This window comes from Protomyctophum bolini (assembly GCF_963924005.1).
Source record: "Protomyctophum bolini genome assembly, chromosome: 14".
In the NCBI taxonomy this organism is placed as follows: Eukaryota; Metazoa; Chordata; class Actinopteri; order Myctophiformes; family Myctophidae; genus Protomyctophum; species Protomyctophum bolini.
This window is the reverse complement of record NC_137875.1, coordinates 9,434,428-9,445,011: the sequence shown is the minus strand read 5'-3', so window position 1 is coordinate 9,445,011 and position 10,584 is coordinate 9,434,428. Positions and strand designations below refer to the sequence as shown.

At 43.6% G+C, this 10,584-nt stretch overlaps 2 protein-coding genes across 3 annotated transcripts; one reads left to right on the top strand and one right to left on the bottom strand.

The window, feature by feature from the left end:
* The first annotated feature begins 297 nt into the window (after positions 1 to 297).
* Positions 298 to 7,008, top strand: LOC308328131 (uncharacterized protein). Of its 2 annotated transcripts, none has more exons than XM_080781850.1 (3): positions 298 to 468; positions 4,536 to 4,823; positions 5,393 to 7,008. In XM_080781850.1, exons 1-3 carry the CDS (start codon positions 396 to 398, stop codon positions 5,449 to 5,451), a joined length of 420 nt encoding a protein of 139 aa, XP_080637976.1. In that variant the 5' UTR covers positions 298 to 395; the 3' UTR covers positions 5,452 to 7,008. The 2 variants fall into 2 exon arrangements, with proteins under 2 accessions (XP_080637976.1, XP_080637975.1); XM_080781849.1 differs by having other exon boundaries at positions 299 to 468; positions 5,390 to 7,008.
* A 2,130-nt stretch (positions 7,009 to 9,138) lies between these two features.
* Positions 9,139 to 10,161, bottom strand: LOC308328372 (ELAV-like protein 1-B; the record flags this gene model as incomplete). Its single annotated transcript, XM_080782148.1, has 1 exon — positions 9,139 to 10,161. One exon carries the CDS (start codon positions 10,159 to 10,161, stop codon positions 9,139 to 9,141), a length of 1,023 nt encoding a protein of 340 aa, XP_080638274.1.
* Positions 10,162 to 10,584: the final 423 nt, after the last annotated feature.

Below are 10,584 nucleotides of genomic sequence, written 5' to 3'. Positions count from 1 at the left end.
GAGATTACTAATCTCTCTATACAGCTGCTGACAATCAAGATTTCAAACCTGTGAAACAGGTTCATCCTCATCCCCCTCCTCCCATCCCTGTGTCCTCATCTCATTTTCCACCTTATGCTACCAGATTCTGTTCAGTCAAATGCTAATTCCCTCTTTCTCTTCATCTTCCCGTCCGACCCCTCCTGTCTCGTTCCCTCCCTACATCACCCCCTCCTGGCCACACCCTGAGCTTCCCGGCCAATCAGACAAGGCCTGGGGGATGAGGGTGCCAGGCTTTATAAACGCCTAGTGCCACAAAAATGTCACACACATACACACAGAGACACAGAGCTACAGTGGGACCATAACTCTGTCACACACACACACACACGTAGACACACAGAGACAGCGGAACCATGTCTTTCTTCTCTTCATTCCTGGGGAAGGTCGGTGGGGACAGCTTTGTGGACAAGGCTGTGGACAAAGTGGGTGAGTACAGAAGGAAAGGAAACATTTCGCCCACTGTTTTGCACCTGTAAATCTGTGATGTAACGATACATTGATTCTGATTGTGATTCTATAGATTAATCTCTTCTCTCTTTACTTGAGTTATGATTCCGGCATCACAGCATTATGTTTTCTGAGTTGTACCTTCCTACTTTTGGTGGTTGGTGATACTCAAAGTGGGGTCTGGGGGTCCCCAGGGCAGGGGTCCTTCAGTGGGCTTCCAGTGGGTCCCAGTTATATACTTTGGCTGTTGGAAAATAGTAGATCTACAAACTCATCACGAGTCATGCATTGTGGATTTGTATAGGCTCTATAAAAAGTATAAGGGAGTGGTCCAGAATGTGGGAACTGGGAAAGCATTGAAGTTTGTTGTTGTTGTTGTCAGTTGCCAAGCAGTGTGGAAGTACTTACTTCCAAATATGACATATTACGCAGTGTACTACATACCACACACAGATGATCTCTCACTGATCTCTCTCTCTCTCACTCTCTCTCACTCTCTCTCTCTCTCACACACACACACACACACACACACACACACACACACACACACACACACACACACACACACACACACACACACACACACACACACACACACACACACACACACACACACACCAAGCGAGTGTGGGAGAGGACAGGCTAATGAGGACTGTGGCACAGACTAACCCGGTGACACACACTACCCACACAAACGTTACGTCATGACAACCATTTGAAGAACTACAAACAAAAACCCTTTCAAATCAGTGTCTGTGAACAGTGTCTGCACAATGTTTGCCCCCAGAACAGGGATGCTATAGCGTTCACGAGGTTAATAACCTTTCTGCTCTCGTCAACAAAACACCAGATGAGAGTATATTTTCACAGTTACAGAACAGTAGTCTATTCTCGAATAATGGCTGAAACACATCGACGTATTATGATTACTAGTGCACTGTTAGTTCACACGAAGACATTTTATTTCAATTATAAGACTATATACTGCAGTACCTTCAGCGGTACAGTAGGGTCAGGCTGATTGAATCACTGGATCTTTAACAAAAGCTCTGAAGGTAAATGTGTCAAACAAAGACACTTTCTTTGTTTACTAGTATACTGTATCTTTGTGTTCACCACGCCACCACTCCCTTCTTCCAGAACACGAGGCCCGCGGGATTTCCCAGTTTGTTCTCAACCAGTCGGACCACATTCCTGATGTTTTAACTTTATTACTATATAGTATATACTATAGTATCGGCATCGCATTACATTAGTGTTTCCCAAACAATGGATCAGGACACCATTTTTGTACAAAAGTTGTATGGGTTGTAGTAAATATCTCTTTTTAACCTGTAACAGGTCAAAACAAAACAAAACAAAATTGTAGATTGGCTATTGACTTTTGCTATTAAATGGTGCATAGCCTACGTAATCAATTCATAATGTAGGCCTACTGAATATTTGTACGTTTGGGTCCCAGGGAGACGGCACATTTCAACTTTAATATTTTCATATAATACACTCATCCTGAGAGAGACTTTTAATGTTTAACCCAGACCTGTGAGGCTGATTCTGCAAATGTCTTCTAATAAGTACTTCTCATACTTTCAAGACTTTTCAAAAATGTTTTAAAAAGAATTAGCAGATGTACAACCTCGCAGCACGGCACAAAGTGACACACTGTGAGCTTGTAGATCTGCAACAAAGAATGACACATGATGCTTTGGTTTTAATGGGCTGATTCATGGCTGCCTTATAAGCATACTGAACCCTCTCTCCTCTCATCTGTCATCAAGCTTTCATTGAACTCAAGGTTACGTACAGTACACACACACACACATCATGTTTACTTTTACAGGGGCTGCAAGTGGCAACACCTTATTGTTGTGTTAAATAGCTCTATATATTCCATAGTAATTATTTGCTATAGACAGTTGTGTGGGTGTTTGTTCATCTCACCTGCTCTTTAGTAAACAGAAAATACATGTTCAGGCTGTGACACCAATTTCATCCAATCAGGAGAGAGAACTCATGATAGGATCATCATACAGGATATAAATTGGAAACGATAAAAAGTGCCCTCTGTTTACTAAAGAGCTAGAGAGACACCGAGACCCCTTACCGAACAAACACTCTTTACTTTCACAATAGAGCTTGTAGATCTGCTATTTATGGCATAAATCAGGCTGTAGTCTATACGGTACAAGAACACACTCTGACACAACATGATGTTCTTTTTAATATGGTTACTGCTAAACTAGATTAACCAATGAAATAGTAGTGTGCCAAGTATGATTTGTTCATGATGAGGTTAACGTCCGACTCGCACATTCAACAAATCCTATAAGTCCGTAGATTGTGAACAACAACAGCCTTTATTCTCTCACTTTGCCACCAGACTTGCAATCAAACGCCACGCAGTGCTTATTACGCCTGTGTCAAAGCACTGTTTAGATGCCAACGTTACATAGAGACTCTCTCTATGTGAGCCTGGCCTCTGGCCCAGACCAAAACACTAACACAAAACCACTATTATGACTGCACACACAACTAGCCTACATTTGTGATGCTTTATAGTTTTGATACATTTTCTTTTGTGTTATCAGGGCGTTCGTTGGGACAAAAATGCAGGCCAAAATGTGTCCAAATAGATTTCCTTTTTACGTGTGCTGAAGTTTTCAAAGATGATTCCTGATGTACAGTAAGAGGCATTTTGGCTGTTGAATAGGGAAGCTTGAACTGGGAGGGGTGATTTACATGTCATGCAAAGCTTACCCTTCTCATTTTTTTACGTGGCATTCCTGTAATTTTAGCTGAAGGCACGTACAGAAAATAATGCAGGTCTCATTGAAAATGAAATACTAGGCACGTTAATCGCTGCCCGTTTGAGGTCTGAGCTACGCATGATTCCAACAGCAGAACTAGCATGGCCTTTTAGTACAGTATGATTCCAACAGCAGAACTAGCATGGCCTTGTAGTACAGTATATGATTCCAACAGCAGAACTAGCATGGCCTTGTAGTACAGCCCTTCATTATGGACAAGATGAGCACACAGCAAATCAAGTGTCAATTTAACTCAAATATAGGTTACAAATGTAGTTACAAAATGTAACCTCTCTTACCTCAGAAGCCTTTGTGTATATACTGTATTGTCTTGTTCTGTATACATTAGCCTTTGAAGCTGCAATCCTAAGGTTTAACGTCGTAATTCTGTCTGTAAAAAGATTCAAACCTATAGGTCTGGGTCTCCCGCTTGGGGGAAGAGAAGATATTGGGCGTATGCAGCCAGTGTAAAGTAACTAGTGTACTGTACTGTAGACTGTACACTGTACTGTATACACTGTACTGAAGTGCAACATATGGTATTACTTTACATCACTGCCATGACACCATTATGGTCTAAAGAGTATAGGGAGACCACCTCAGCTCTAACTGTTACATGTAGTACTAGTTATATATTGTATTCACATTGCAGATTGGTTAAAATAACCTTTTATTGATTCAATTCAATTCAATTCCGTATTGTGGCTTTAAGAGAGAAGGTCTCGTCTGCAACTTCTGGCTCTGAAAGTCACTCTTTATTTCTGGGTTTTCCTGTTGCCAGATCGCCATAGAAACATGTTAGCAATCCAGGGCAGGAATGCAGTCTGGCAGAGAGAGAAGCAGTCTACTGCTGCACCCTACAAGGCAAAACGTTGTTCAACTACTGTAGTACAGTGGTTTTCATATCAAGGCCCATTATTTGTAGCGTCTTAGACCAAAGACTTTGAATATTTTGTTGTTGGATAAACTTTTGTACACAATTCTATGCTGTATTGTGGTACCATTGGAGAGACAGTGGAACATTGATCAAAATAATGCTACTCCTACATTCTCAAATTGTGTAAACTTCTTGTAATTTCCAATTTGTAAGTTCCAATTTTCAGTACTTTTACTTCTACTCTTTAACATCAAACATGTATGCACTCGATCTCTCACACTCACAGTACAGTACACCTCATCTGATGTCTGCGATTACACAGGACCATAATTAAATAAAATTACCTTTGTGTGGCTCTGCAGCGGATGTGGCCAAGGAGAAGGCGAAGGAGTTCTTCTCGGGAGGAGACGACAAGGAAGATGAGAAGGAGAAGGAAGGAGGAGGAGGCTTGCCAGGATTCCTCAACTTTGGCGGCGACAAAGACGACAAGAAGGACGACGACAAGGAGGGAGGGCTGGCAGGGCTGCTCAATTTCGGAGGTGGCAAAGATGACAAGGAGGAGAAGAAGGGAGGCTTCGCTGGTCTGCTCTCTGAACAGGAGGGTTCACCGAGCTCAGGAGGTGGAGGAGGAGAGAGCGGAAAAGGAGGAGGTAAGATGGACTGACATTGTTGTAGTGGTGCACAAAGTACAATGTGTGTTACTTCAGTAAAAGTATCAATATTGCGATACAGAAATACTCTGTGCAGCTTCTCGTGGCTCAAGTTGGTTTGAGACGGCCTGCCTCCATGGCGGTAGCCTGGGCAGCATTTTTGTAGGCAATGATTTGTAGTCATCTGGCAGGAAACCACAAGGCGGAATCAGCAGTACCCAAAATACTTCCCGCGGTCATCATTTTAGGGCCTACCCAATAAAATCATTCATGCAGAATAGTTTTGCTGATTTTTTAAAATATAAATGTGAGTGTACGGTACATTCCAGATACTATTTGGCATCTGTGTAACTTTGTTGTCTCACGGGGAAATTCTATTTTATTGAGTATAGGCACTAAAATTACGATCGCGGGGACTTATTTTGGGTACCCGTCATCAACCCACAGAACAACTTCAAAGCACTTAGGCCAATCAATAGTGTGATAGTCTGAAACGTGATGTCCCGTTCAGCATCCGAAATGGGGCAGCTATTGACATGAATGCCCTCTTTCTGTCCGTTTCCCAGCAGAGTTCAGTTTGACTGACACGTTGAGTGATATCGCTGGAGACATGGCCAAGGAAGACTAGTAGGACCACAGCGACCGAACGACCGACCGACCACCGACGAGCCTGCTCGACGAGTCTGCTCCATCCATCTCACTGCATCAACTCTACAACCCAGTGTCACTCACACAAACCCAATCACCACTGGGCCTTACTGGAGTATCATCGTTATAATGGTCACGTTTCAACAATGCACACATGCACTGTATACGAGGACGAGTTCAGTTCAGTGCTCACAAAGATGTAGGCGACAAAGCCCCGATTCCACCCAACACCTAAACTAGGTTTCTCGCCCCATTACTAACCCTGTCCCTAAGCCTAAGCCATAACCGCACTCAAAGCCACGTTGTCGGACTAATGCGCCATCAGAATTTCGAGCGGATTGCCATTCAGGGGCGAGTCAAAATCTGTAGATGCAAAATAGCCTCTTTAACTAGTAACTTAGTAACTAGTTAAAGTAGTCTTCTTACTAATGCCAAAAAAAAGATATAGAAGGGTATGCTGTGTACAATATGCCTCTGTGTTTGCAAATAAAAGCACATTAAAAACACAATTCATAACTTTTTGTATAGTTGTATATATTGCAATAATCATGTGTGGTTGTCAGAAAGTCCCGGTCTTGTCTCATATACACCCTTGAACACACCATTTGGGAACCACTGGCCTAGACTAATATTAATATCATCTCATGCAGTGTAATCTGTATATTTATCTTTGGAACCGACTCAACCGAGTCAACCTAAATGTAATGCTTTGACTCCTACAATTCCAAGTGCTTGTCAGGGTGGGGGGTCCCGCCCCAGGGTGGGGGGTCCCCATCGGCCTGAAAAGGGTGAGAACCACTGCATTAGTCCATATAGTTCAAGCGTCAACTGCATCATTTTTTTTCCTTTTGCTTATTTGTTATGGAAACAAATGTTTTTAAAAGCCCCTAAGATTTATTTTCCCTGCACTTATAATAGTCATTTGTTTCTTATATATCTGTGTCTTTCAAGCATTTTTAAATCTTGTGGTTGACCTTTTGTGCAAATAAACTAAACCATTGACATGTTTTGTGGGATGGTTAGAGACAGCAGTGGACAAAGGACTCAACTTACTGAGTTCTTCATCCGGTCAAGTTTTACTCAAAGTTGCTAAGTCAAATTTGAGTTAGAGTAAAGTACAACACTATGAATTGTAGTGGAGTGAAGGTAAAAAACACATCCATGTGAAGCTAGCATTACGCCACAGGCATGTTTAATCTCTGGGACCCCATATTCGATACTGTAAAATCCTCAATGTCAATTTAACTCTGAGAGCGTACAAAAATATATACAGACCCATAAAGGATCTATTTGGACTTCACGTTGAGAACCATAACGCCAGCATTTGCCCAGATATCTTAGCTTATTTTGGCCAATAAGCGCGGTTAGTGAAAAGGCACAATAGAAGTGAACAAGTGTGATTTGCATGTTTGCCCAGCAGAGCGCTGTGCTGTTGTAACACAACCTCTAGCAGGATCTGTATCACAATGTATTAGACTACTGTTTGCAGGGATGCTGTGTGTGGAATGTTTATAATAAAGTTCATTGTCCAAATGTATGCTGCCTCCAGTGTATATTTACAGTCACTCCGGCCAATCACTTTTGGCGTCTTCACTTTTCTGCCCTCACTTTTATCCTCAATGTGTACTTTGCTCAATCAAATCATTGTGTTTAATGTTTGCATTACCAGTGTGATTTTTTTTACGGTCTAGACTCTAGGATTTTGACCAGTGCATGTCCTGTTAGTCAGCATGAGCTGTTTCCGCTTTTCACGACAAGGACGTACAGTTGTATTTTGAGAGGCAAACATAAATTAATTCCTGCTAAATCTTTTTTTTTTCTGTCAACCATGTGGGAAGGGGAAGAAACATCTTAAAGGGAAAATCCAAAATCCCAGGTGTTTGTAGGCCAAATTGAACAATTTCAGAAGAAAATAGAACCCTTGTTATAATTTGGCTATTGATAAATAGCGGTGCCGCACTATACAAGCTTGTAGATCTGCTACTTATTTATTTTTATTGTGAATCCTCGCAAATCCTTGAATATATATTCATTCAGAGCAAATAATTTACATATAACTTTTGGGGTCCTTGACATTAAATAGTTTGAGAACCACTGACATAGAAACATTTTTATTTCCAGATAACTGGATTTAGAAGGCTTTCTTTTATCGGCCTCAGGTCGGGTTAAATTTTATGTTTTAGTGTATGAAAATGAGATGTGCCCCCTCGCCCTCGCCATTTACAACTCAGTCGCGTTGTAAATGGCCGGCACACTGTATAACATGACATGCTCCTACTCTGTGATATTTATGTACGCTAGTCAAAGCGTACATAAATGTCAGAGTGGGCGCATGTTATTTTTTACAGTGTGTACTGTACTGGACACCATTTTCTTTTACTCGTTTTATCAGACTTTGATGCAGTGTGCAGACACTAACACTAACCCAAGTACTAGAGGCCTGGCTTCTCAAACCCTTTTTAATTATTATTTTTTTGCACTTTTATCAGACTTTGATGCTGTGTGTGCACACAGTGCACTCAACGAAGGCGGTGGCATTTGTTCTTCCCTCTCCCTCCCTCGTGTGTGTACCACTGTTTAGCCTGTTTTTATTTTTGCTAGAATTTTGTATTTCCATTCATTCATGCGGGTCCCACGTCTTCTTTTCTCTTTGAGATGCAAAGTATCCAATATACAGTAGCGCCATCCATGGCCGCTGTGGGACTGCACTCTATGTACTCTGCTGTTCACCAAACCAAATTCCTAACATGTTTTAGATGCCATGGCAATAAAGGCTTCTGATTCAGATTCTTCTTAATTCTAACCCTAACCCTGTATAAATTATCGTCTCAGTCAGTATGTCCTTATAACCGCCACCGATTTTTTTGTTTCGTTTTTTTTCCCCCCCACATATATACACATTATTATTGTATTTCGTTGAAAATTTAACATGGTTCATTTATAGTGTATATACATGGGAGTTCAAACTTGGAATCTTGCATTATAAACATGCATACACGATACTGCACATCTTGTCCTCAGTCCTGCCACGTATGATGAGACTGAGGCCACAATGTTGTGTGGGTGGGATCGATCAAACTTTGACAAGATGTGGTTCAATTATGATATGATTTGGTCCTAAAATTGTCAACAAAGCAGTAGCCTAGCTGATGGAATGGTATAGGGTTTGGGGGAGGGGGTCTTAAGTTCACAACGGGTCTCCTTGGGAGACAGTGTGAGCTTCACTAGAGATCTGGCTTAGATCAACAACAAAAAAAGAGTGCACCAAATACAGCTTTACCGAGTATAAAGGGTCTCCAAGTTTTTCCTTGGTTTCTCCTATGCCCCGCATGCAGTAAGCTTGGTTTTTCCTATGCCCATGCAGTGGTCAGCTAAGCTTGGTTTCCAAGCAGCTGATTTGTTTTGACCAATCCATGATGGTAGCATTTAAGGCTCATACATAGTCTGGATTTTCGGTGGTGAGGTGACCACCGAACTACAACATGATGTCACGAGCCGTGGCGAAGAGCAAACCACTGCCACCGCTCCAGCCCTTCTCTCTGTTTGTACTCACCACCGCTCAACGTTATTTCGCGGTGGTCAGTGGTGGTCGCGGTGGTCAGCTCACCACCGAAAATCCAGATTATGAATAGGCCTTTATAGTGAGCAACAACAAGTAAGCAGACCTTTATTTATCGTAGGGCCTAAATACGGCAGACCTCTCACGGGAACGTTTCTCCGGCGTCTCCTCAACCTTTCCGAAGGAAACCTGCAGGGTGTTCTCTCCGACGCGGAAGCCGTTGAGCCCGGAGATGGCGTTGATGGCCTCCTCGTAGTTGGCCATGGTAACAAAAGCCAGCCCACGGCACTTGTTGGTGCGGAAGTCTCGGATCACCCTGACATCGGCAACGGTGCCAAAGTTGGCAAACATGTTGGAGAGGAGGTCCTCATCCGCGTCGGGGTCCAGATTGTGGATGAAAAGAACGCTGGGCCTGCTTTGACCAGAGTCGGAGGTGAGCCCGGCCTTGGACGCCTTCGGGTTCTGGTGGAAGGCCTTTCGCTGGCCGCCAGGGCCCTTGCCCTTTGCGTCGGCGCCCTTGCCCTTCGAGTCGGGGCCCTTACACAGGATGGGCTTGGAGATCCTGATCTCCTCAGAGGCCCCGGGAGGCTTGGTGCCGTTCATCTGCCTGGTGGCCTCCAGCGCCTCGGAGCGCTTGTCGAAGCGGATGAACGCCGCGCCGCGGGGCTTGCCCTCCGCGTCCATGAGCATGCGGGAGTTGATGATTCGACCGTGCGGGGCGAACATCTGCTCCACGGCTTCCAAGGTCATGGTCTTGGGCAGGTTGCACACGTAGATGTTGGCGTCCTGGATGGCCTCGGAGCTGGGCCGCGCGTAGGACACCTTGATGACCTTGTCCTGCAGCTGGTGTTTGTTCAGCGTGTCGATAGCCTTGGCGGCGTCGCACGGGTCAACGTAGCTTACGAAGCCGTACTGCAGACTGTGGCCCTTCATCTTGTCCCGAATGACATTGGCAGATTCCACCGCTCCGATGGCGCTGAAGAGGCTCCTCAGCTCTCCCTCCGTCGTGCTCTGAGGCAGGTAGTTGACGATCAACTTGGTCCTGGCCTTGACATCCTGCTTGTTCAGGTCCTGCATGCTCAGGTCCAGGTCAGACCCTTGCAACTGATAAGCGTTATCGTAAAAGGTCATGGTTTAACGACTTTATCAGTTTGGTAAAGCAAGTGAGACCAAATGAGCTCAATACTAACATTTTGTTCTATATAAGCATATACTTCTAACGTCATTGTTCATTTTGACATCAGACTCAGAGTTAGGTCAAACTTGTGATTGGCCGAGAGGCATTGTCGATGTTTCCAAATATAGAACCTGGAGAACCTCATATGTACGGTGTCGCAAATGCAGCATTTACTGTGGTGAAAGATATGCAAATGCACACCCCTCACGTCCCGAAAATAGCTGTTCTACAAGCTCTCAGCGCGACGTGTGACCAGATTATGGCCAAATATGGATTATGCATCTGACATTACAATACCGATTGCACTGATTGTTTCCAAATATGGACATGCCACATGGCAGTATGATTATGACCAAATGTGACCTGATTATGGTAGT